Source organism: Melospiza georgiana, chromosome 1 (assembly GCF_028018845.1).
Source record: "Melospiza georgiana isolate bMelGeo1 chromosome 1, bMelGeo1.pri, whole genome shotgun sequence".
NCBI classification, from domain to species: domain Eukaryota; kingdom Metazoa; phylum Chordata; class Aves; order Passeriformes; family Passerellidae; genus Melospiza; species Melospiza georgiana.
In genome coordinates this window covers 127,626,341-127,653,680 of record NC_080430.1, presented here as the reverse complement: position 1 = coordinate 127,653,680, position 27,340 = coordinate 127,626,341, and the positions used below count along the sequence as shown (strand labels likewise).

Genomic DNA, 27,340 nt, shown 5'->3' with positions numbered 1-27,340 from the left:
TGTGGATGTCTCATCCCTGAAAGTGTTCAAGGTCAGCTTGGATGGTCTTATGAAAAATCTGCCCAGGGCAGGGTGATCATTAAAGTCCCTTCCAACCAAAACCATTCCATGTTTCTATGATCTATAGCTTTTCTATCAATGGAAGCATAGATTTACAATTAGTGTGACTACTCAGGTAAACAGAAATTTATGAAATCCCTCCCTTGCCTTGTGGATTAAACACTAAGGCTAAAATTCTGAGAAGGGGTAAATGTTTAATGTGATTGACTACTTATTGCTAAGTGTTGAATTCTCACCAAATTTGACCAAAATCACATGCAAATTTTGAGGCTTGCCCCTTGAAAGAATCATCAAATCATGGCGTGCTGTCAGATGTGAAAATAAATAAGTGTATAGGGGAGATTTCTCCAAATATAAAATGAGTACAAGTGCAAAACATCCCCTCAGTCATTCTGTGGTAAAATCCTTTTAATGCTCATTCAGATCTCAGCGCCAGATTTCAGCTGCAGCCTTGCCATTGCTTCCCTCTGTTCCTCCACCATGTTCCACTGTGGTCCTGCTGCAGCAGCAATATTATCAGCAGCAATATAATTTCTTATTTCTTTAAATAATTTGCTAAATGCTTCTGTAACTACTCATAGAATGAACACCGACCACAGTTTCTGCTTAAGAATCCAGTTGGAAGAGACACTGAAGGTACTCATTTAATGACTGTCCACAGGGATAAGTTTGATTCTTATTTTACACAACTTTAGTTGTCTCTAGTTCTAGTAATTATCTAAAGCACAGAGCAATGGAAGGATACTTTTTCCACATATGCATACCTACATACCATAGATATATTCAAATACAGTAATATACCAGTAGAGTGGTTATGCAATTTTTTTTCTCCATTACCTTAGGCTGCTAAGTCATGTAGCTAGGACAGTATCAGAAAGATTTAAATGTAACCTTTAGAAACCTTTTTGTTTGGTTAGTGGGATTTATATGGGATGGATGCTCTGCAAACTAGTTTTTGTTAAAATAAAGTGTGATATTTGCAGATTAATTCTGTTTGCACAAATGTAGAACAAAAATCTTTCTTTGAGAGGTTAATCAGGAAAAAGTACTTTTTACAGCGACCACAAAACTTCAAGCAATTTTTGTTTCAAATGGGTTATTATTCCACCACCCAAATCCCAGCAACTATGTAATTCCCTGTAGCACTCAGTATTTTTTCTAAGCAGTTTCTCAGAGGACTTTCTTACCAGTTTTCTGGAGCTGATTCTTGTAAGGGCATGGGTTGTAAACTCAGGGCTCTAACTGCTGTACACAAGTGCCTTTATTTTCTCTTTCTCTTTCATTCTCGTGGCCAGATCATTTCATGGCTGAGAAATGCTCAGAGCTACTGTACTAACTTGTCAAGTTGTGCTGGTTTTACATTGTATTTCAAAACAGTCTTGCTTCCCAACAATACCAATATAATTTGAAATCACTCTCATAGACTTTGCGGACCAATTTGCTTTAGCTTGCCTGCAAGCAACACCTTGTGAATGGAATAGGGAACTATGAATGCAAAATGAATTTGGATACGGAGCAGAAAATGATAACTACTTTTGGTTTTCATAAATTATGTTCATACTGCTTTTGTGATACGTGAAACACAGAAGCTTCCAAGATTAAGAAAAAGCATTTCTTAAATTCAATGAAATATCCCTACTGTGCCTCCCTCTTTCTCACTCCATTGAAGAATTCCCTCTTTTCAGGAAGTCCGTCACATTTCTTGTCAGTCATTTTTCAATACAGTATGGATCTTAAATTTATCAAACTATTAAAATGATAGCAGGTTTAACATTTTTATACATTTTACAAAAGTTTAGTACTTAATATCATGAATGCCTCCTTCTGTTTGATCTGCTTTGAAAGTTTGTGAAGGATGGTTGTACTACCATTTAATGCCATTTTTCCATGAGAGAAATACATTTTTCCTGTCATAGAGTCACATTTTAAGAGAAGAAATTGCAAAACTGAATCAGTGCATAAATCAGAGAAAATATTTATTTACAGACATGTAAAAATTATGTTACAACATTTTAAAGAAAACTGTAATGAACCATCAATCTGCTCTAATGCGCAAACTCTTAATGTTTCAAATCTAAATTGCAGTGGCACCAATTAAAAATAGGACTGCTAATAAGATTATAGTTATCTACATAGTTTAAGTACAGTGATTTTTCAAAACTAAAAATGGATCTACAGAGAAAACTAATAGGAACTGAAACAATATGTAGTACAAGGGTTTACAAAAGTAAAAATATTTTTTGTTGATCCAAACTTTAAAGCTTTTTAGTAAACATTTTCCATTCATGCAGCTGCCCATGTTTGAAACAAACATCTGAAATACACAGAGCATATATATCTGTGTAGAAAATGAAGGGGTCTGTAAAGGATTTTATGACTGTTGACTGTCCAAACTGATTGACAAGATCTTTTATGTTTCCTATTCCTCTGTCTTGCAAGGGATGAGCAATGTTGAAAAATCCCACAATTGACAAAACTTATGTCAAACAAGTAACAGATGATGGCAAACAACACCAAGCATACTGCAAACATGGACAGCAGAGAACAAGTAAGCTCTGTCGAAGCCACCAGCATCCTCTGGAGTGATTTTAAGCAAACATGCCATTGAGAAACCTTGCTAGTAATAGGCTGCATGGGGTAACAATCTTCTGGCTTGCAAATGAAATAGTGCCTCAGGGTGTCATCAGAGATGACTTTCGTGTTCAAAATATATTCAGGACCTAAGCTGTGGTGTGAAACAGTGTCAACATTATTACTGTGCAATCATTTCTGTGACTTTATACTGTAAGGGTAATGACTGTAAAGAATGTGTGAAAATCTCAGAGTGCTTTCTGTGAGTATTAGCTCATTTGGAATGGAGGTGGTGAAGAGACAATATACCTAGATGTTTCTCATATCTAGTTTATTAACACAAATATCAGAACTGATCTCCTTAGATGATTTTCTGCATCTTTAAAGTCAGCCAACAGTTTATGTGATTTAAATGCCCCTTGAGCTGCTGAAGTTTGGAGTTCCTTATTTTTTAACTATCAGCTGAAGGCAGAAATCCCAAAATGGCAATTCTGTTTGCATTTTTACAGTTAAAAATGTTCATAACCCATATTAAGAGATAGAAAATGGAGAAGTATTTCACCTGCTGATTTGACCTAACATTTCACTTACAAGGAGTAATATTTTTTTCCTGCACATTTCTTGGAGAGTCAGCACTGATAAACTCTGAAGCTGCAGTTCTTTATGCTCAGGTGTAACTACTCATACTAGTCTTTCCTTTTTAAGGAGCTGGGTACCACTCAGCACTTATGTAAACCATGTAACTCCACATACAATAGACAAAAGCTAAATATAAGGTACACAAACGTTAACTGAGAGTGCAATGTCACATAGCTACCTAGTGAAAAAAATTCTCACTCAGTAATAGGCAATTAAAATGTATGCTTTGCTTCCAAATTTTTGAAAAATATCAGTCCTTCTTTGTTGATGATCCCCACGCCAGAAACTTGACCAGAGACCTTGAGCTCCCACCAGCTTACATCCACACTACTTGAGGTGAACCTGTCATCTCAGAAACTGCTTCTTAAAACAGAAATTTAAAGTTAGATATTTTTAAAAGTCTCTCTGGTACCTTTTGTTTTCTCTTGTTTTCAGCCTACGGAGAATGTTTGAAAGGGCAAGGCAAGAGTTCATTTTTGTAGTGCTGGATGATCTGAAATAGCAAGTAACCCAGTCATGGAGCTCAGTGATCAGGGCTCAACACTGCAGACTGGTCTGTGCTCCATTTGACTGTGTAAGATACTTCCTAAATTAATGTCTCTCCCTCCTGGGAGGCTATAGCTAATAAATAATTTATTTACCCTGCAATCACTTTAAAGACATGTCTCTTTCTGTATGAGTACCATTCACATAAAGATGTGGATGAATAAATACATATTCCTTGTTTCATGTAATCTGCAATGTTAAAAATGTCTGACTTTGGGATGGTGAACAAATTGGTACTTTTCTAGGGGAAGAAGTCCTTGTGCACATATGCTTTTTTTATCTTTAATGTCTCAGTAACACAAGAGAAATAATGCATCCATTCTGTTTTGAAGGGAAATATGATTTATTATAAAATTCTATACTGGGATTCCCCCCACATCTGTAATAATTAATTATTCCAACTTCAGGCTTTTAGGAGGGCCTTAGGATTTTGTGGTTGGAAAGACTACTGCCAGAAAAGAACCCAAAAATTAATAAGTAGGCTAACTCAGGCTGTCAGATATTGGCAGGCTATAAGTAATTTTTCTGGCTAGACAGGAGGCTGACTGACTTTCCATATGGTAGCAACAAACTGCCTTTAAAGATTTGTAAGAACAGCTGTAACAACTGTCTGATGAATGGCATCACAGAGAGGGCTTATCTGAAGAAGAGGATTTACAGGAGGATGCAATTTACAGTTTATCAAGAATTGCTCTCTTATTTTGACATTTTCACTTTTTAGAAGCTATTCTATTACCAAATGTAATTATTTCCAATGACAAATAAATTGAATAAAATAATGGGAAATACCATACAATGTATTTAATTGTGGCACTGATCAAAATGGTCTTGTTTGAACTAAGCAGTAAACAAAGAAGTGCAATATCACCTGACTCTAAATATGGTAAAACAGTAAACGTGCTAATCATAAAAATAGCTTTTAGAAATATACATTTGTATACAGTGTTTTCCACACCTGTTAAATACGTCCTTCATATTATTATGATACAGTACATTGGCCTTTAAGACATCAAAATTAAAAAAATAATACCAATAATTAGCCAGAGAAAACCACATTTACAATCTAAACCATAAAAATCTGACAATTGTACAGCTTAGAACATATAAGAAATGGAGTTTCTAATATTTGAACAATAATGTCCATTTTAATAAGTAAATTGAGTTTCATACAAATTGAGTCAAAGGTGTTGTCAGCCAGTAAGAAACTGCAGTTCACAATTTTCTGTGGGGAAGTCAGAGTTTCTCTTCTCAGCCTTCAGGGGGTTCACACATGACATTTCATCACTTGATCTGTAGAAACTGAGAATGAAATGTTGGCTTTAGTACGAAAGCATAGAAATTCTTCCAAGAGAACCTCAAAAAGAAACCAAGACAGCTGGGGAAAAGAGCCAACAGGACTATGACTTGACTTTTTTCACAAATCAAGCAAATATCAATGTCTATAATGCTTTCCCACCTTAAACCATCAAAGTTTAAAAGAAGAATAGTGCTCCTGCAGCAGTGAGCAGTCAGGACTGTGCAACAGTTTTGAGTTGACTGTACGGCCCAAAATAATAACAGCAAATCAAACTAGAGCTATTGAAGCTGAAGTATAGCTCCCCTCAATAATGCTATGCAAACAACTCCTGAATAATTTCTATTTTAGCAGCAGGAAATAGAATAATGTATCTTGGCGGCTTTGCAATGAAGTGCTTTATTTGCATAATAGCATTCAATCTAAATAAATTGCATGTAGAATTCTTTGCTTCAGTCCCATCATGCTATTTATATAGCTTACTCCATTTCCATTGGCTGTGTGCTTTCAGCAATGCCTACGGTTACCAGATTGATGGATTTCTCCTCAGTAGCTTCCCTTTTACTTTGCCTATTTTGCTACTGTTTTTGTGTACCTGCCACAGGATATAACTAAATATCCTTTGGGATCTTTTGTTGCTTTATCAGCCACATCGTGAAAATGCAAAAGTCCAGTGTAGCCCACACTTTTAAGGTTCGTTCTTCCAGCAGAGGCTGGAGGCAGATTGCATCTAAATATCTGAGTCCTACTATGTGACCCATTAATGCTAGCAGCTCCAAGAGTAGGCATTGAGTGATGCTGCATTGAGTGAAGCATAATGCACACCAGCTCCACCTACCCACAGGGAAACTGACAACACTTTCCTAATTACATCTGTTTGGAAAACTGACAGTAGAGAATGTTAGCAGAAGTAGATGGTTTCTTTTTATTGAAGTGAAATTTTCAACCCAAGTTTAAAAAAAAATGTTGACAGGAAAAATATTTTCAGCCAATCTTTTCTGCACTTTTTTTTTTTTTTTTTGGGGGGGGGGGTGGAGTCTATCTTGTTTTATAACTGAAAAAGGAAACAGCTGATGAAACCTGGTGCACTTCTGATCAAAGGCTGAAAAGCTCCCAGATGTTCTTTTCAGCCAATTAAAATTAAAATGTTAAAATGTTAAAATTTCCATTTACTGGAAACCTGGTTTTTCAGAAACATCCAAGTCACTGCGGGACTGGGCTCCTGACCTTTGAAGAAGTCAGACATCAGATTTCCCCTTCTCTGCAAAGAGAGCACCAGATCTGTGCTTGTGGTCTTCACAGGTAACCAGGATTAGGGAGAAAAGCTCGTGTGAGAGATCCCAGAATTTTCTTCTTTAAGTTAAATCATCCAGAAACTATTATTCTCTACTTGCACAGAGCATCTCTCATGTTTTAGGTCTGATCCCTAGAGATACTAGCTATAACAAAGACCTTTAAATTCTTCCCTTAAGTCTGAGAGGGGCTTAATGGTTTTTAACTAGCTATTCATGTTAGAAGGAGTAAAAAAAAAAATAAAAATCTCACTGTACATCGTATTAGCTCCAAAGAGAGTTACTCTTTTCTAGTCTTTTTTTCAACTATGCTTTGCTATTCCATTATGCCATTATAAGAAGCAACAATTATGAAAGCAATAAGAGGCAGACTTTCAAGTTATTTATCAAAGCTTTTTTCCCTTGCCATAAACCTTTCAGGCCTTTACCTGTCACAGCACTAAAGAGCTTCATTAGGTTGCTATTGTGCCACATTAATGTTGCTAACCATCTGGACCCAAGTCACCAATGCTGCTTTGCTGTTGGTTGGAAACAGTGATAAAAATTTAGCAACTCCACCAGTCCAAAATATTCCTGTGTTCTTCCTTCAGTACATGGTTTTCTTATTTCCCTCTCACTAGAAATAATGGTAAAGTCTGAGAGGAAACATTAAAATCTGAAAGAGCCAAACTTTTATTTTCCCTGTAATGACAGGAATCCAGGGCTATGATTAATACAGAGTAATTCAATGCTAATTTCATCCCATTTCTTTCTTCTGAATAGTGTGCCATTTATCATCTGCCTTTATGGCAGTGCTGATGATATTAAAAAACCCTCATGATGACTAGTGGGCTTTTTAAAATTTTTTTCATTTCTTTCCCTTATATAAAAACATTTCCTGACACAACAAGGATGAACTGAATTACATTTAAGCCAGTAATAGGGCTTTCATTTGATGTAGCTCTAACAGAAAACCACTTTAGAAAGTGTGATTTGAACATAATGCATTTTAAGAATTGAATAACTCAACTGAGCATATAGACTTGGCATCCATAGACAATATCAAAGAAATTCTATATCCTGTCCTAATTGCTATCATAATCTCTGAAAGAAAGATGGAGAGAGTTTATGGAATATTTATTGGTTCATTTTCCATCTGAAATTATTTCTGCTGCTTTTTTCCTTATGTGGATTGCTTTTTGAGCATGAGGTATTGGAAACACTCTTCTTAGGCATAACACTGTATTTCAGTCTTCCAAAAATGCTATTGCTACTGTTGTTATAGTTCTAGTATAATCCTTCTGGCATTTTTGCCAAATTCAAGTTCTGCTAGATTAGCTTAATTTTAACTATACACATTGTATATAACATGGGAAAGCCAAAATTAAATTGTTTTCTTCTCACAGGGTTTATGAGAAAAGCATTCTGGGTAAACGTACAGGAATAAATCTTACTGTATGAGGGGGTAAATTCAGCATATGTTTTTGGGAGGGAGCATTAGGAATGTGCTATGACTAAATGACACTAAAGATGTACATGATTAACATCTTACCTTGTTAAGAAAATGCTTAAAGAAAAGTCTCACAGAATATAGTTGTTACAGATTTCACCGTATGGTTTACCCCACATAATAATAAGAAATAAGAGCATCCAAAATACAGGCAAATGAAAGACATTCATCTGAAAAAATGCATCTGTTTTTAAAGAATCCTTTGCTCTAGATGGCTTTAATGATCAAATTAATCTTAGAAACTCTCAGAAAACGCAGCTACAAAGAGGATGGATGGGTGATGGTTGACATATACATGTGAACTTGCAACCCAAAGCCTCAAGTGTCCTTCCTCTTACTCTCCTGTCTCTTTTTCCTTGCCAGACAAACCCATTCTCAGGACTGGAATTCTCATTTTAATAACTATAATGGAGGCATCTGAAGCTACTGCTGACCACTGCTTGGTAAAATTGCACATGTATTTCTTGCAGGCTCCTCTTGACTAGGAGTCTTGATGCTTGACAACTTTCTAGGTTTCTGCTGGTGTCTGACTATGCTTTGACAGAAGGTTATGTGACTGCCATACATCACTTTCTGCAAAACAATGGCAAGCTCCATTAAAATGCAGCAGGTACACTGTCCTTTCACTCCCAATGCTGGCCCTCATTCTTGCGCTACCTCAAACTGCAATTGTAGCACAACTGCTTTCATTACATCTGATGTTCATTCCTAATACTGTTATCTGTGCAACTGAGAGTTCTGAATCCAAGTCTAAAGATGCTGCTCTTTTGTCCTCGAGGATAGCATACTCTGTTTCATCTTTAATAATTTATTTTCATTATGAAATGCACTTTCTAGACAGCTAAAGAGATGAAAAATGGAATCTAATTGCAGAGCAGGCTTTTAAAAAAAAAAAGGCAGAACAAACACAAAAAATAGCCAAAACTTAGTTAGCCATTATTGATCTAGATATTTATGTAAAATGAGAAAAATCATAATGCAGTATACAAAGTAGTAAAGCAATTTGCCATTCTGTTTATTAGCTATGTCTAATTCAAGGCAATGTCCTTCTTTTCTCTTAAGCAGACATTCAGAATGAGTACAAAACACTGTAATTTATATTTGTAAGGTACCATGGGGACATGCACATTTGTTGGCTTTTACACAGCATTCTTCATCATCAGTGGGAAGCCACGAAGAACGAGCAGAGCTTACCAAGGAACACTGAATTTGTATTAGCTATCACATTGACTTCACAGCTGTGTTCATTTGAGGTACACCTTGCACTTTATCCCTTGATTTAAAGCATAAAATCTCTAACTCAGTAACAGTCATAGAAGTGGTTTAGTTTAATGCCTCCATATGAAATGTAAATGCTCAGTTCAGTATGTGTGAGCAGGGGAACATGAATGTGTATCACACTTTTGCTGCTTTCGGTTGGAACCCTTGCAAAACATGAAAAACAAAATGTTGGCAGTGACGCAAAATTTTTTGAAATGAACTAGTGATAGAATATTCTCTGCATTTAATAAATAGAGTGATTGTACAGTTTGATAAATATTAGTAAAAGATAAATAAAAGAATGACTTGCACCTTCTTTAAACCCTTCTTCAATTGATGAGACCTAATCATTATGTTTTTGACTCTGCCAATCATACTTTAATTGCTAAAAACATTACAGAATTGTTTTTCTGTTCAGTGAACAGCTTAATTGCTTTGAAGTGCTAGTATTTATGTGAGTACTTGTGAGAATGATTGTTTTAGTCATCAGTGAAAACAAACTTCTATCTTCTCTGTATTAAAATGCTCTGTTTCACTTTGTCCAATAAAAATCAGCAGGAATAATAAGATAGCCCTATCAGATACTGATTTCTCCCCTAGATTATCATATCTTTTCTTTCTCAGAGTCCAGGCAGAATTGTGACAAATGCTTTTGATTGTAGTGGTGGAGACAGGTTCCAATATTTGGAGAGTGCTAGTGAGGACACACTGCAGCTGAGATGATGGTGAGGTGTGAGACTGAAGGAATGACTTTGGGAATAGAGTCAGCATGGTCATTAGAGAGCTTGAGTGGGGCCATGAAGGCAAGAAGTGGATCTTCCCACTTTATTTAGGCTGTGTGTATTTCTCCTGCTAGACTGCTTTTGCAGCAAAATCTTCCTCTGCAATGTCCTTTATAGCAGTAGGAAAAGACTTAGGGACTAGTAGCACAGTTTTTGGTGACAGTGGGAGGGATCTGAAGCTGGAGGCATGGAGTCTTCTGCAGAGTGTGGCGTGGGCCAGGATCTCCAAGCAGATGTGGAAGAGGTTGGATGGTGGGGAGGTGGGGCTTTAGCAGACCTCACTGCCCTGAAGTCTTTACCAGAATTTTACCAGATCCTTACCAGAATCTTTACCACATTGCTACACCATGGTGAAACTGTTCCCACCAAACTCCCGTTCCTGCTCTCTCTTGGCTGATAAAGCCAATCCAAATACAGTAATAAATCACTCCCTTATGCTGTCCACAGAGTTCCCTCAGCCCATACCTATGTGCCTTGAGGGACACTCAACACCTTATTGGGATCTAGTGCCAAATAAACTAGAGAAAAAAATGTTACACCTTTGTTTATCCCTGCATATGAGTGGCTATTCATAGCAAATTCCCAGGGCTGTGGCTCTCATTGGAGATCCCTGGGTGTTTCTGTTTCTTGGGACAATGCCTGCTCCATGAGGAGCAAGACCAACTGAGTCCTATCATAGTTCATGATAAGTACTTTATCATCTGAATGCTACAGAGGACATGCTTTTAAGTTACAGGGTGGTGTAAAAAAAGCTGTAGACTAAAATTCCTACTGAATTAATCTCTGCTTAATGTGAGGAGTAGGAATTCTCTAGTGTGAGATTAGGTGGTCCAATTAGTATTAATGGTTATGGCAAAAGTTCCTGTCCTACTAATGTCAAGGGTGCAGTTTTGAACACATAGTTTAATGCATAAAGGAACTACTAAAACTTGTACCCTGAGGCAGTTTAATATGTCTACATTTTAGAAATGTGTTTTTAAAATAAATTAAAGTAGGAGCTTACAAGAAGAATTGCCTTAAAGTAATTATGCAGAAAGCCCTTAATACACTTTCTCACTATTTTCCAAAATAGAGTTTAGATAAGTATCAAAAACCAAAGGGCATCCATTCCAGGCAAAATAATTGTAGGCAATGACAGGAATAAATCTCAATGTGTTGAGATGAGGAGTGTTCTGGCTAATCAATCGGAGATTTTTCAGGTATTTGGAGGCAGAAGTTTTACTCAACTGAGCAACCAAGGCATAAAAAAAATAGAAAAGAAATGGGAAGGAGGGAGTGCTGGAGGAAGATGTTGGAAGCATATAACATGAGACAGAGATACTGGGAAAGCCCAGAGTAAACCATAGGAAGTAGGAGTGGAATGAGACAAACAATGCAAAATTAATATTTAAATGGTGACAGAATAATGAATTAAGACAGTCAATTGAATATACAGGATGTAGAGTTATATGCTTAAAACTGTCATTGGTGAAGGTCTTGCTGTGGCAGTGTGATGCAGGTGGAAATGGCAATAAAAGATGGTCCTATTTAAAACAATTTTTTAATTTTTATTTTCCTGCCTAATGCCTATTTGAATGCACAGTGCACAGTAATGCATAAAATTTTGGTTTTACGAGGATTTCAAGAGACATTAATTAAAAAAAAAAAGTTAGAAAGCAAAATGTTGGACTTGGGGTCAAATTGTGGTCTGCAAATGGTGCAGAATCTCATAATAGCTGGGAAAGGATTATTATAACCCTGCAAAGAGGAAGCAGAGAAGAATTTAGCCTTTTCATTCTCTATTTATTTGGTCTGGAAAACACTTTGCTTCTTTTGAAAGACTACAGAACTGTAGTGTAATTTTAGATATCAATAGCAACAGCAATTTGGAAACTTCAGACACACATAGCAGCGTGACAAGCTGGATAAGTTGGTATTTGATTAACTTCCAAATCTTCATTTTGGCAGACTGAGCTTGTCTTATTCTCACTGATTGCTTTTTTTTTTTTGAAATGGCAATTACAGTTCTATCACCTTCTAAATAACTTCCCTTTTCTGAGGTGTGTAAATGCCTATGTATGGATAAATTCAATCTGCCTTTCATGTTTTGATATTAATCATGCAGAAAATCTTCTTAGTACAGATGCATATTTACTAAAAAAATGGAGACCTTTTGGAGTAATTGAGTCACTAGCTGTAGTGGCTCTGCAATTTGTAATGAAAAAAGAATTTACAATTTTGCCTTTTAGTATGGAAAAATAACAATCTTTTGGCTTTTCAATGTCTGCACCTCTTTACTTGAGTGAAGGATTTCAACAGAAAAATGTTTCCTTTGAGAGTTTTCCATTCAGCATTTTTGATGCTCAAGGTTACTGATAAAGCCTGTGAAATGAGTGTTTTTTAGGGGAATTAAAACTATTTATTTTCAAAGACTGAGACACCAGGGAAAATGTGTCATGCATGACAATTGCTCAATTTCAGTTATATCTTAGAATTTGATGATTAAGCTGATAGACTCAAATCCATGGCACAGACCCAATGGCTGTCTCGAGCTTTTCCAGAGGATTTCTGTGTCCCAGTGAATGCCTAGAAAATATCAGTGTCCCACTTCTCATCAATCACTTTCCCAACAGACCTCATACTGCTGCTTTGGTGTCTATACTAGGTTACTGCTCTGATGCTTATTTCCCCTGTGCACAGATGGGGATGGCTGGCTGTAAGTGATGGGTGAGCAAAGCCCAGTGCAGCACCTTCACCAAGTCACCCAGACTTTACCAGAATCTGCCAAAGTGCAGGGAAGTAAAAGAAGGGCTGCTACACCAGAATTAGTTAAAATTACACTGGCTAACATATTCATGGGTGGAAACTAAAATCAATCTTCTTATTTAAAGTTTGAGTTACTTCAATTAATTTCTGATCTTTCTTTTTCAGCCATAAGGTACAGCAAAAAGCCTGTGATATTTTTTAGAAGTCATCATCGTCCTCACCTGTAAAGGAATCCAGGTTTGCTTCTAAGAGGTGGAAGTTTGGCTGTCCTTGTTTCTGCACTTCACTCAGAGGTTGACTCTATGCTCATAAATTTTGGGCCAGCAAAATCTGTGGAGCTAATTTGGACCTACTTAGACTAAATAAAAATAATGAGGCTACTAATGCTGAATATTAAGGTCAACTACATTATATCAGAGAAGAGTTCATCTTATTTAGGCAAATATTTTGTTTACATGTCTAAGAGAATTTTTGGCCTGATCTGACAGCATTGTTTACCTCTGATTAAATTCACTGAGTGGTGTGTGATTTTGTTTTGTTTTTAAGTTGGAGGCAAAACAGATGTTTTTGATGGAGCCTGAGCCATTAAAATTAAATATTTGCTGTCTCAAAATTATCAAGCACCATGACTATTTTTTTAAATGATGACTGAGACTTCAGGCAGGTCAAGACAGATGGCATGGTGTGATGAAAAAAGTAAAACAGATTCATTGAAGAATATATAGCCTGTTCAACAGATATTTTTCTTTATTGGAAATAATTTAATTTTTGTAAGTTTAAATAGTTGGGAATGCTCCTTTCTTACATGTCAAAGAGGGGCACCTGTTGGTCTGACCTCAGAAAGAGGTGATAATTCAACCTGCACATTCAATCTTCTGAGACACATTGCCTACCACATGGGGTCAGTGTCAAAGCTGAGAACAGGACACAAAATTCCTGATCTCACATACTTTCCTTAAAAATGAGATAAATATAAGAGAAAACCCATTGTTTTTAAGCTCATTTTCTTTAAATCCATAGGATTCTAATGTCTGTAAATTAAGTATATTATTATCAATATTATTTATAACAAGGTTTTAAAAGTTTCATGATTTTAAGTTTGAGGATTTTTTAACTGAGAACTAAATGATCTAGAGCAGATCCAGAGGAATAGATCTGAATGCAATAAAATTAGTTTGCTTATTTGTTTTACCAAAGTGCAATTGCAGACAGGAAAATCTAGTAGAAAGAGACACAAAATGCATTATAACATTGCCTGCATTTTCTGCAGGTTCCCATGTGATATGTACTGGATAGGATTTAAATAATGATGAGAAAAACATTATGTAGTCAGTCATAAACCAGTTAAAACACTGAACTCCACTTAGGAAATCTTCCTCTGATAAATTGACTGCCAGGAAAAATGGGGAGGTGGGGCAATGGCAAGGTCCTTCCAATGACTCATGTAACACTGAGTGAACAGCAAACACCTCTACTGTGCTACTGCATGTATTAAATATAACAAAAGGGCATGGCAGGAAGTTTCTTACAATTTTTGATTTCATTGCATGCTTTTATTACTTTCTCCATTTTTTCAGTCACAGGTTATTAGATTTACTGCAGCTTTGGAAGGTACAAGGAATCTGTCGGGTATGGTGCCCTAATGACTTTCTTAAGTTGCTCAAGTACAAACATCTCTGATATTTATCAAGTGAACACAATCTTGTACCTGTTCATTTGTCTTAGAGATGAAGAACATAATGTTTCCCAGATACTGAATGCAAGATTTCAATGAATGGTAAGCTCAATAGAAAAGACAAAATTTTGTATGGTTTTAGTGATTTTTAAAGTAAGCTGGATACAATTTCTGGCACAACATTGCTTTAGCCATTGCCATTGATTATAAGGGTTGTCCTTTATTTTCTAGGTAGTCCTGTACAAGTGCATTCAGAAAGCTGCAAGTTGTTAGAATAGCTACTGAACTTTTCAACAAGCCTAATCAGCTTAATTTGGCTGATAATAGAAGAGTCAGTCTTGTCTGTCCTGATCCTATGGACTGAAAAAACAGGCATCTAAATGGACAATGAAAAATCTTGTTTAATTACAATGATAAATTAAGTAGTATCAATACTATCACACAGTTACATATTTGATTGATCTTGCTACTTGAAACTGGGTTTAAACTGGATGAAATTAATCAGAGAAATTTTAGTTCTTTTTCTGTAGATTTTATTTTACTTTCTGCTGAGTATTTTCATTGTTGAATTCAATACAAAATAATTAAAGCAAAGAAAGTGTCAAAGTTTCACACAGATTTGCTATTAATTTTGCTTTAGCTACCTATAGAAGGGATGTGATGCATATGATCAACCCTTTTAGCAAACTACCTTTAATTTGGTTCAGACTCTGAAGGACGTAAAGGCCTGAGCCATAGCCCAGACAGCCAAGAACTCCTCCCAATGCAATCTATTCTCTGAAGACCCACAAAGGCAAGGAGTGGCCCAGGGAGCATTGACGTGGGTGACGTTGGAACACCCATCATGCAATTAACACATGAGAAGCAGGTAGCTTTTCAAAGTCTCACTTATCAAGGAACAAAGAAAGTTGTGGGTGCAGGGAGTCTCACACAACCCCTTCCCATTGCATGATTTTGACTACAATACAGCTGCTATATTCCACAAATCTGACAGCCTAAATGGGCCTCCTTTGAGCTGTCCCAGCCGAGCAGCCTGGCTATGGGGGGTGGTTTCCCCTTGAGCTGGGATGCCTCTCGAGGTTACTTCTTGAAGCAGACAGACCATTTACCAATGGCAGATGTTTGGGATGTGACTGGTAGTATACAAAACCTTTTAGTATGGTAACTAAGCATGATTTGTGCTTTGGTGGTTTTGAATCGTTGTTCAAATGACTGTGCTATACAGTACTACAGTGAACCTTGCCACTGAACCTTGGCTAGTTACTCTTCTACAACATCATATTAAAACCACTTTTGCTAATACCTTTGATAGTGTACCTGTAAGCAATCTAAATCACCCATTTGTGACAAGAGGGAAATGTTTTTGATGAGCTTTAGCCACAGCACTAGTTGGTTTCATTGATTTAAATGATAATGTCATCAAATTCTACAAGAAATATAGCTATTATTATATCATAATGGTTTTACTTTTGCATAATGAAAATCAGTGCAGCAAGAGGAATATTCTGAGTTTTATGTCTGTGGCAGTTTCTGGTATTAATATTTGAAACATTATTCTTTATCAGCTGTTAGAAACAAATTTGATAGATTGAAAACATGCAGTGTGGAGGTGGAGAAAAGGACAAGAGTAAGAAATCAAATACCCTTGAGAGGTAAATACAGCTGAAATATACTTAATAGAAAGAGAACTATAATTGTTGAAATAACTGCTGTAAATCTACCTTGTAACCGGAACTGGGCCTTTTATAGTCTCTGTATCTTTGGTTCTGAAATAATTTAATAAAAATGCCTCTTAAGACATCTCATTAAAGTTGACTCATTATTGTGGAACTCCCATCTAATAATGCTTGTCTGGCTTCATTACTTTTAGCACAGCTACACCAGCATAAAAACAATGCTGTGATTGTGAATATATCCTTCAAATTCCAACCAAGCACTAACCAGTGTCTGATCTGAGTTATGACACCATAAATCTACTGTATTTGCATCACATACTCTACCAGAAAACAGTTTGCTGTACTGAATGCTCAACTACTGGACCACTACCAAGCTATTCCTATTATAGTTATTTACTATGAAAGGCTGACAGTTTGATAGGAACCATTATTCTCAGGCAATGTAATACATATATGAGTGCTTGTGTATGATTCATTACAGTTAATTATTTTGTTGGTATTTTATTAACCATTGGCTAATGGTAAATAAATAAAGTGTTTTGTGGTTTTTTTCCAAATCTGTAATACTTCAGGCTTTCAGTGAATTAACTTGTAGCTATCTGATTTATTTACAAGGGGGCTGCAATGATTTGATCAGTGCTTCCTCAATGATCAATCAACACCCTTTGAACCAAATTCAGAGAAGATATATGAAATGTTCTGGGTCTGCACTGGGTTGTCCATGTGCTAAATCAGCAGAATTAGGGATCCATCAAGCATGCTAATTCAGAAATTTTCTTCCTTCAATCTTTCAGCCAGGCCGCACAATATTAATGCCATTTCTATTAAGAAGGGACTTGTTATTGAGGGACTGTGGACAAGCTGCTGCTCAAATATAGTAACGTGTTGGGCTGGGTTGTAAAGGTCACTTTTCTGTTCCCCCCTGTACAGCCACAGGGGTAAGAAAAGGTTGTTTGTTTTCCTTCCCACTACTTACAATTTAAAGCCAATGCAGACACACAAGACCTGCTTGATATCACTGGAAATTTGTGTTTGGGTAATTTGTGACCTGTTTGTGATTTTTGTGTGAACTTAATTAAGTAAACATGAAGATCTTTCTTCATGAGAGCCCATTTTCCATAAAATGGGATGGGTATGTTGTCTTCGTCACAACATTGTTGAGGGACGGTATAAATTAAAAGGAATGCACTAGGAAGGAACACAGGAATTTTAAGTTCACTGCGACTAGAAACTGTTCAGTGTTGGGAAGGGAATGAGAGTCTGAATTGTGGGTCCAGTAAAACCCAGGATAACCAACTACCTGTTTTTTTACCTAAAAGGAGCAAAGGAAATAGACCTGAAGCTTTCAATCCCTTTCACTAGCTCTGATGGTCAGTTAAGTGACATGAATTGTAAAGTAAGCTCAGGAGCTACATAATAAACCAGTGACAATTTTATATATGTATATAAAACTACAAAGTATGCATGCCCTTGTACAGGCAGGAGTGAGAGGCTGTGTGAGAGCATGTGGATGAATGCTTATGGTGCACTTCACTGAGCAAGTTGAAGCCAACTCTTTAACATATTCGTATGTAGATGGATCATGTTTCTGAGATCGCCTTTTAAAGAACTCCTCAGTATAGAAATGCAGCAAAATTCATTGAGAATTTTTCTAAGGAGATCCTTCAATCCAGAGTGTCTGAAACACTGCAGACATTTACTGAGAGACACTTTTAAAGAGAATTTCTCAAGAGGTGGTATTTCATGACTGCAGCAGTGCCTTAAATGCATCCTGTCTTGAATTGGAGTTCAGGTGGGCAATCAAGTTACTGCTGCGTTAAAATTTTTCACACTTTAGCTGAGCCATAATGACTGTTTTTGGGCATGTCTTTAGTCACTGAAAATTACGATGCAAGGTTGAACAACATCCTCTTCTATATGGTGGAGGAAGAAGGTGTGCAGCTGTTGAGTGTGGTGTTTTGTGTGTGCAGCCAGGCAGACAACTGAAGGGTTCTTAAATCCAAGCCTGACTTAACTCAGACTGTGTCTTTCTTTACAGTTGATCTAGGCTGAAAGCAGGCATGTGGACAGCTGCCATCACTCAGTTATGTGCAGCAACCTGTTCCTTCAAATAGACAGTGTGTGAATTTAGAGAGCTGATCCTACCACCTAAACCCACAGCATACATCCTGCATAGTCACTTCCTTTTAAGTTAGAATTAGAAATAAAGAAAGAAATGCATTTTTGAGTCCTCTGCTGCAAAGATGGAGACCTACATATATGGATTCAGAGGCTCCATTGTGGCAGCACCTAGACTCTGACAGTGGGTGTGACCTTTTTCAATACCTCCCTTTATTGACAGCATTAGGAGAACAGAATTCTGTTCTGCAAACCTGCAGCAGGTTTTGGGAAATGACCAGGCAGAAGATTTACAGATAAATCTGAAGAACTCACTAAAGGCTGATATCTAAATTTAAGTAATTTCTCTGTTTCCCTCTATTAATATTTTTCATACTAGTGGACCCCCAATTAAATTTTCCTGCTGAAATTACTTCAGGGCATTAGCTTTGCCCATTTAAATATTTTTGTATTTCCTCTGGTCTTAATGATGAGAGAAAATATTTTCTTAATCATTGTCTTAAATTCCTTTAGCTCTGTATTTGGAAAACATTTTAGAATTCATTTTAAAAAAGCCTTTTGGAGGATTTTTTTAAAATTCCAAGCCCAATGTTACTATTTTACACAAAATAGTAACATTTTTCTTACATGGAAAGTTTTTTCCTACTGTTGTCACATTTAATGTGTTTAATTCTTAACCTTTCTTTTTTTTCTCAAAAGATTTGTAACTGTCTCCATTCCAAAATTACATATTTGCTCTTAGTCAGCTTTCTTTCCTAAACAATTTAGCTTTTATAAAAAAGAATAACAACACCTCTTAGGAATTGCTTTATAACAAGCTTGTATATCTACTTTACTTTTCAAAAGACAGAGGGCAATTTAAGATAAGAGGACACAGGATAGGTAGAAGCAAACTGAATTGCCAAGTATTTCTACAGGGGTATTCACTGTATATTTGGTAGTATTGTTACTGTCTTTCCCTTTACAGAACTATCAATGATTGGAGTAGGAACTAAATCTTATAGGAATTGGTCAGTATATCTACATAAATATATGTCAGTATAAAACAGTCAGAATAACAATATGCATCAAAAACTACCATTTTCATATGATAACTACAGGCTGATACTGCTGACTGTTTGGGTAAAAACTGTAGAGGAAATATACATAATTTATAGAAATCTCAGGGCATGGGTGTTTTCCACAATTTATAATTGCCTTTCTGTGGAAAACACCTGAGATTTCTTTGAAGCAATCCTTTGCTGAGCAATCCTTTATCCTATCCCTTGCAACTTTGCATTCACTAATCTCCCTAGGCTTTGCAAAAAAGGAGGAAAGTGTCATTATCACATCGCAGCAGGCAGGAAAACTAAGGTGAAGTACCCTCTTCCAAAACTTCATGGAAATGGCAAGGGAGGATGAAAGGGACAGGGATTTTACATCAGTGACAATCTTAATTGTAAGCTTTAAAGTCTACAGTACTGCCAGCTTCTCAGCTAGGGGGTCCCAGCCTTTGGGAAGGTGGAAGGCATGAAGCTGACTGGCTCCACTGCCCTGGCATTGCACCAGGCTGCAGCTGACTGAGAGGATGAACAGAAGTCCTGTTCCTTGGCCTTTCCTTGCTACCAGCATGTTGGGATGGAGGGATGCCAATAATGCCAGGATGCAATGCAGAGGACACCACTCTCCACATGCAGGGAGCTGCCTCCTCCCAGCACTCATGCACTTAGTGATGACAGGCAGAGAAACTGCCTTAGATGTGTGTGTCAGACCTCTGAGCTGTCTTTGGAGTTGTGTCTGCACCGCACTGCGCTTCAGCTGATTCCATAGCATGAATCTTGGAAAGGCCTTTTAACTTGGAAGCAGCAGTGTGCAAACGCGTCTGTGCCAGTTCCAGACTTTCACTGCTAATGAATTCTTCCTGTGCTGCTTGCTTTATAGAGCCTTTCCTGCTGAGGCCTTTGGCAGATGAAAAAATTCTTCTGCTTTTTGTGTCATATAGCATGGATATATGCAATGTATGTCAAATCCACAAGGTGAAATGACAGCACTGAGCAATCCCCACTTAGTTGTCTGTAATGGGGAGTATGGTCCCTAATTAGTGCAAAACCCACCATTCTTGTTAAACTCTGGTCTGGTTTATTTTAGCAATAAACCCCTATTGCTAAAATCACTTCAGTTGGTCCCACTGTTGGCCATGGTGGGAGTTTATATTTACAAGTATTTCTTAATTACAAAATTTCGACTCCCTAACAATTCAGAGTGGTATTTTCTTACAGACTTCCCTTATATCTGAAGAGGAGAACCTGTCTCTTTAAGAAAAAGGGATAATGTCATCTGTTCTCCATTGCATGTGAAAAAGCGAGGGAATTCAGGTTTTAGTAGCTTCTTCCGGGAATAATGCTACTGGGGTATAGAAATTCAAATCTTGGGCTGGCTAACGGGACACAGTTCCTTTTGCAGTAAGCAGCACAAACCGCTGGTTATTCATATGCCCCGTTACTCCAGACTTGCTATTGATTCTGCTTGCTAACTGACTTCTGCTGCTTCACTAAAAGATTTTTACTGTACACACATGGTTAAATATTTTTTAAATGCAAGCAATGACAATGAGCAACAAAAGTTCTTTCAGCTCAAAGCAGAATAAGAAAGCCAGGATGGAAGGGAGAGTATTATAGAGTCTAAACCACAGTGACTGTTCCATTCTTATTAGGAATGCATAGGAAGATAAATCTCACTTTCCAAATATTTCTTAATGTTGCTCTAGAAGAATTTAGGAGTTTAGCATTGTAATGGTGCTAAATGAAATGCTTTTATTTCATGAAAGGTGCAGTGGAAAACCCAAACATTTCTTAATGAAAAATTCTTCCATCAAAAAAACTTGTATCTGCCAATACAGTCCACAGAGTACACACATGGAGACTCAGGACCATGGAAAGCATGTGTTTAATAATGAAAAAGTTCACTATATTAGAATCCTATTTAATTTTGAAAAGCACTGGTTAAAGAAAAAGAAAAAAAGAAAAAGTAGCACTCTACATTTTTACATGTATAAAATGATAAATGTAAACCAATATAAACTGCATTTTATTTCCTTACTAAAATTACCAAATGCAGTAAAATATATTTTTTTATTTCTCCTCAGAGGCTCCTATGCTTAATTGATATCATAGTGTATGAGGAGTATAGGTCTGGGCACTAGTTACAGAACATCACAGTGCTGCTCTGAGGTTATCTTAATCCAGACTGTTGGTTCTCTGTGGTTACTTGTAGGAACCATATAGACAGACAGGTCATGATTATTCCTTACCAGCTCATTGCTGCCATCCTCATCAAAATCCTCCTCTATCCCATCAGTCATATCTTCTCCATCCCCATCTGCATCTGGCCCTCCTTCAATTGGCTCTTCCGTAGAGTTATCTGCATTCTCTGATATGCATTCCTCTTGAATCAAATCAGCATTATCTTCCATTTGTTTCTTTTGGGCTTCTGTAAGGAAAACATACTCTATGGAGATTCAGTAACCTTTCCTATTGGTGGCAAAGGAAAGTGCTCTGCAGAAGAAACCTAAGCTTCCATCTCCAGATGTGCTAGATTTGTAAAATTCTCTGTGATAGTGTCTACCAGGCAAATATGATTGAAAACTTTTCTTTCAAAAATTAGTGCATAAATAAATCACAATTTCAATATGATCATCTACCCCATGTATGCCATGCAGTGGATGAAGGCTTGATTTGCCAGGAGATCCAGCTTTTCAATTTTCTGTACTTGACTTTGCCTTGGAATTCAATCGGCACAGTCACCAGATGTTTATTCATGAGCAGCCAATGGGAAGTACATAAATATCTATGCTCTGGGAAGCAGAAGGCTGTCAATTGCCAATAAATGAGTAAGAATTTGTATTAATTTACTGTGAATATATCTTAACAGTCATACAGGTAATCAACAAACACTTTTAGACAAGTAAACATATTTTTATGGAGTAAAGTATCTGTTGCCCATCATTGGTATAATGTGCTGAAACAACTGGAGAATGTCCCCCTCCAATCAACCAAATATTGACTTCCTATATTTTCTGCAAAGTGGTAAAAAGAAAGACCATTTCCCTGGAGGCCTGAAGAATCTATTCTGGTTGAATTCATGAGAGTAGCTGAGTTGTTGTGACTAGGTATTGGTAAACTCCTGGATATGCTGAAGAACTTCACCCAAACAGCAGAAATCCAGAGAAAGGTTGATGGAAGAATGACAGTGACTGGCTAGAAGAATGTTTGGAGGGATCAGAGTCTTATTTCTATGCATGTCAGGAACTTATATGAAACACTTTATGTACTCAGAGTGAATCAGGCCAGAGAATTGGTTGCATGCAGCTAGAAAAATAATGTCTTTTCAGTCTGAGGGTGATCAATGACAGAATTTCTAGAACAAAATATTTCTTCCTTTGTAAGACTGACTGCTCTGTAACACCAGTAGTTCATTACCTATGTTGTTGGACAACCAATGAATTAAGTGTTGCCTTGAAGCTCTATATTTTTGAAGCTCTATTATTTTTTTTATCATAAGTTATTACCAGCTACACATACTATTCAAATCTGATGGCATTTTTCTGTTCCATAGTCTTAAACCAAGACATTTGTTTTACCTTTTGACTTTGCACATTTATTTTGCCATTTACATTCATCTCTTTAGCCTTCCTTTGTCTTTTGTCCTTCATTTTCAACTTCTCTTACTGGAGAAACAGAAAAATTAAGCTTTCCTCCCTCAGTCACCTAATGTCTTCAGAAAGGTTCTTAGATTTAAAGAATACAAAGTCATCTTAGACAGCTGCTCTGACAGTACTGTAGTCATATATATTAGCAGAAGATTCACCCCGTGGAGCTTTATCTTCTATTGGTAAGGTGCTCCATACAATCCCAGGCTAGTTAAAAGTGATTGTTTTACTTGCTTTATGAATAAGGAAATATGGATTGAATCACCTATGCCTTCTATATCTGGCCCTACCACTTCCTGTCTTTAGCCACTTCTGAGATTGCTCAGTTCTGGCAATGAGAACTGAATCAATTTTGGTTAAGGCTTTTAAAACCAAGATTGTTGAATTGGGAGACAATACATTTAAATGGGAAACCATCTAAGATGCACTTGCTAAAAAATTAGGTCGCTTAATTGTCCAATTAAGAACATAGACTGGGTTCTTCAGAGAAGGCTAAAATACTGCCTCAGTACTCATCTCTTTTGGGCTCTTCTGAGAAGATAAACTCAGGAACCTAACTTTGAGCCTAATCTCTAATATCACAGGAAGAATAGTCTCTATTTTTAATTTTTTTTTTATTTTTTAATGTCAGAACAGCTTATTCCTAGCTTCTTGGTTCAGATTTTTGCAAACAAAGGAGCTATTGCTACAGTAGCTATTTCTACAGTTTTCCTATGTACAGGAAATCCTATTTTCTATATTACCCCTATTGGAAAGGTTAGGAGTTGATAATAGAAAAAGCCAGAATGTCAGCTTTTACTGCAAGGAGAGTTTTCATGCAGCTGCAGAGCAGTAACCGATAATGCACTGAGCTTGTCCAGCCTGTAACATCACATTCCTCCAGATGTAACAACTTTTAGGATTAAAAATTATTCCTCAGGAGACTGAGTCAAACTTAGAAAACCAAAAGAGCAAGATGATGGTTTGATTTTTGCTTTGTGCAAATGAGAAACAAATCCTCTCCCTGATCCCAGTCTTACTGAGGCCACACCTCCTGGCAGAGGAAAATAAGAAATAACATTGCCAAACCATAGAGAAGGAAAAAAATCATCTTATCATCTCCCATCTGACACTCTAAATGAAATAGTTCAGCTACTGATGTAGTTTACACAAATCTTTTTGGATCTGCAGACTAATAATCCAGACTGCATAACCCTCTTCATCAGCTCAGGAAACTTAAATGGGGTTCCATTCTTACTGGTATCTTTGAGGTGTTTTTCTCTTCACACCCTCCAATGAGAGGCAAAGAATATGAGGGATGGGTTCTGCATCTGATGTTTTATAGCATCAATATTTTGAAAACATCTTTTAACATCTGAGGATATTCATTGCATGTCTTCAGAAACCATAAGACTGTGACTCAATACGAATCAATATTCTTCTTTTTGATCTGATTTCTATTTAAATGAGACCACTATAGTCCTTTAGCAAAATTGAAAATTGAATATCAAAGTACAATGATCTGCAGATTGTTTTGCATAGTAATGGATTTTTTATAAAAACTCCCCATGGTAGCACAATCAGGAATATTTCAGTGCACAAGTGATTCCATGAAGTGCCTAGCAATTACATCTTCACCAATTATACCAACTTTTATCCAACTCGCATAAAGTACAAAATAGAACCTAATGAATACATATTGTGCACAGATCTGAAAGAGATAATCACACTCTCTACTAATGATTTACCTTAGACTTGAAAAAAGCCCTCAACTTTGTGAGATAAACTAACATCTGGGGACTGGTCCTTGTCTGTCAACTTAGAAAATTATTGTAAAGGAAAGGTAGGTTATTTTTCAAACAATATTTTTTTTTTAAAGTTACTTGGGAACAGGAGACATCCATATCTAAATTCCTATTTTGACTTTGTCAGGTTTGTAACCCTCAACCGCTAATTCCCAGTAATGTTTCAGACAGTCTTGATGGAATTCTCTTTGAGTCCTGATGGGCTTTTGGCTTCATGTAACCGACTACTGTCCAGACAGCCCCGCAGCTGTGGGTTCTTGAGGCAGAATTTCTTTCACACATTTCACACAAAATTCAGAAAAATGTTTTATCACAGAATGGAGGGGTGAAAAAAAAAATTGAGTCTTTCATGAGATAAGGAGTCCATGCTGACTCTGACAAAATCAACTCACTAATACAAAGCTCCTGTAAAAATAGATATGTGATCTATAAGGACATAGCAAAGAAAATGCCATAGACAGACATAAGAACTGGGTTTGTTTTTTATATATGCTGTGGTGAAAATGCAACCTTATGACTCTCAGAATGACTTTAAAGTGCTGCCAGGTGAGATCATTCATCTAACAAAATTAATTATGCACTGACTTCATTAAATTATGAAGTAGTTTTGGATTTTTTCATTCCCAAGGTTTGACGAAAACCAAAACTTTTAAGCCAGAAAAAAGCTAAACTGGAGCTGTAACCAGTTTTACGAAGAGGCCCAAACCTCACTCAATAACTGAGGCTGGAAAATATCTCTGGGCTCTCCCAGTCCAACCCCTCTTCAAATCAGGGACAAACTCAAATTTTAGCACAGGTCCATAGGTCCATGAGCCCATTGAGTTTTGAATGTTTCCAAGGATGGAGCCAGTATGGTCTCTCTGGTCAACTCACTATACTGTTTAGGTGCATCTCTTTTCCTTATATTGAACAGAACTTTTTCTTGCACCATCTTGTGACTATTACCTCCTGCCTATTGCCCAGACAATAATTCTTGATATACACCATCTATTAATACTTAATGTGCCTAGCACAAGCATTCCCATGGTCAAAAACATCCAGCCTAATTCTGTTCAGTTTTTTAGTGATGTTTGGTTTCCAGAGCAACTAGAAAGATTATTTTTTCCTACTACGCCATTAAAAACTCTTCTTAAATGATGATGCATGTTCTGTGAAGAATATTAATCTATTCTGCCAGTAGTTTACCTGAGAGTTGATTTACCTTGCTTCAGGCTCCATTAAGTACCAAAATTTCAGAAAACTTCTATTCTCTTTGGTCTGACTTGCTTGACTAGTAACAAGGTTCTAATTTAATTAATTCCACTAAAAACGGCTTTTACCTACCTGCTTCAGCTTTTTGCTGCTTTTCAATCTTTTCCAGTCTCCCTAACAAGGAGTCAATTTTTGTTTTGATTTGAGTTAATTCTTTCTTGATTGTTTGCAACTCATCTGATTTCACTGTGGAGAGAGCAAAATGCAAAACATGAAATAAACTATATTTGTGGTAACATTATCCCCCCAAGCAAAACATGTTCTTTTTTTCTTTTCTGTTTAGTAGAAATTACACTCTCACTTTTGTCAATATTTTCAGAGATTTACCTTTTAAAATTAGCATGGTTACTTAAAAATGCAGATTCCTAGAAACCACAGGATTCTAAGCCTTATTGGCAAGAATCCATGAAAGGTGTGTTGCTCAGTAATAGTAATTTCAGGAAAAGCATCTCAAAAATATTTTCATAAATCCAAGTATTTTTTACTTAAAAACAGTCTATAGTGAAAGAATAATTCAAATATGATAGACCTGTCACAGTCTTGCTGTGTTATTTTGCTGGACTCTTTTGTGATAGTATTGACAATAATAAATAGATCCCCTACAGTATGTATTTCTCAGCAAGAGTAAATGGTAATATAAGTGCTAGGGCAGCCAGGAATACAGGGTTATATTCCAGTCAAAAACTCATTGCAAGTGGTGTCACGTTTTGTTGCTTCAAAAGCTTTCAGTTCAGTTTCAGTTGGCAATTTCTTGTACTTTTTCCAGCTATGGATAATATATGAAAATATTTCATTTTATGATCGCGTCCAAGGACATGGAGGCATCACCTATAAATTATTAGCTGAAGTTTCCAAATCTTTATTGCACTGCTTTACTCTTTAGATTTGTTTATTAATGTGCTCCCATTGTCTAACCCAAGAAGGAGTAACTGCTTTGGAGATGTTTTGTCTTCAAAGGAAACAGTGCTGCAGCCCTCATAAATTATCTCATTATTTTGGCATTATCAGAACATGTGTTTTATGCTAGAAGGTGGCTCAAATAAGTACACTTGCCCTGTTTGTGCTAGGATATAATGTGGAAAAGGTCAAAAGGAGAAAATGGCAACTCTATGCTAGCATGGGAGAATAAATCCATTTATAAAGGAGCAGAGCAGGAAACAGAGCTTTCACTCTTACAACTCTTATGGGAAGAAATGGACCATCCCCATGAGGGACTGGCAGTGGAAGAGCTGTGTTACTCCTCCACCACTGCTGAAGGAGGATGTGCATTGACTTTGGTGTGTGTATCGAGAGCATGGATACACACAACAAGGCAGGTTCTTATCGAGCCTGGGAAGAGGGATGTTCTGCTATGAAGTAGAACATGTTCCCTTTCTGTCAAAAGGGTCTTCTGGCTGCATCTTGCTGCATCAGTCCTGTTCATTGATGACATTGGCTATGTCTCTTATCATGGTGGCTCAGGTAATTTGTA

At 36.8% G+C, this 27,340-nt stretch overlaps 1 protein-coding gene across 5 annotated transcripts in view; it reads right to left on the bottom strand.

Annotated features, from left to right (window-relative positions):
- Nucleotides 1-2,423: 2,423 nt before the first annotated feature.
- Nucleotides 2,424-27,340, bottom strand: part of RALYL (RALY RNA binding protein like) — a 368,275-nt gene continuing 343,358 nt past the window's right edge. For 4 of the 5 annotated variants that reach the window (XM_058042361.1, XM_058042353.1, XM_058042370.1 and 1 more), the window contains 3 exons: nt 25,942-26,055; nt 21,437-21,615; nt 2,424-5,115 (listed from right to left, as the gene is read on the bottom strand). In XM_058042361.1, the coding sequence (XP_057898344.1) occupies nt 5,098-5,115; nt 21,437-21,615; nt 25,942-26,055 (311 nt within the window). In that variant the 3' untranslated portion in view covers nt 2,424-5,097. The remainder of the gene's footprint in view (nt 5,116-21,436; nt 21,616-25,941; nt 26,056-27,340) is intronic. The other variant, XM_058042378.1, reaches the window with a different exon arrangement.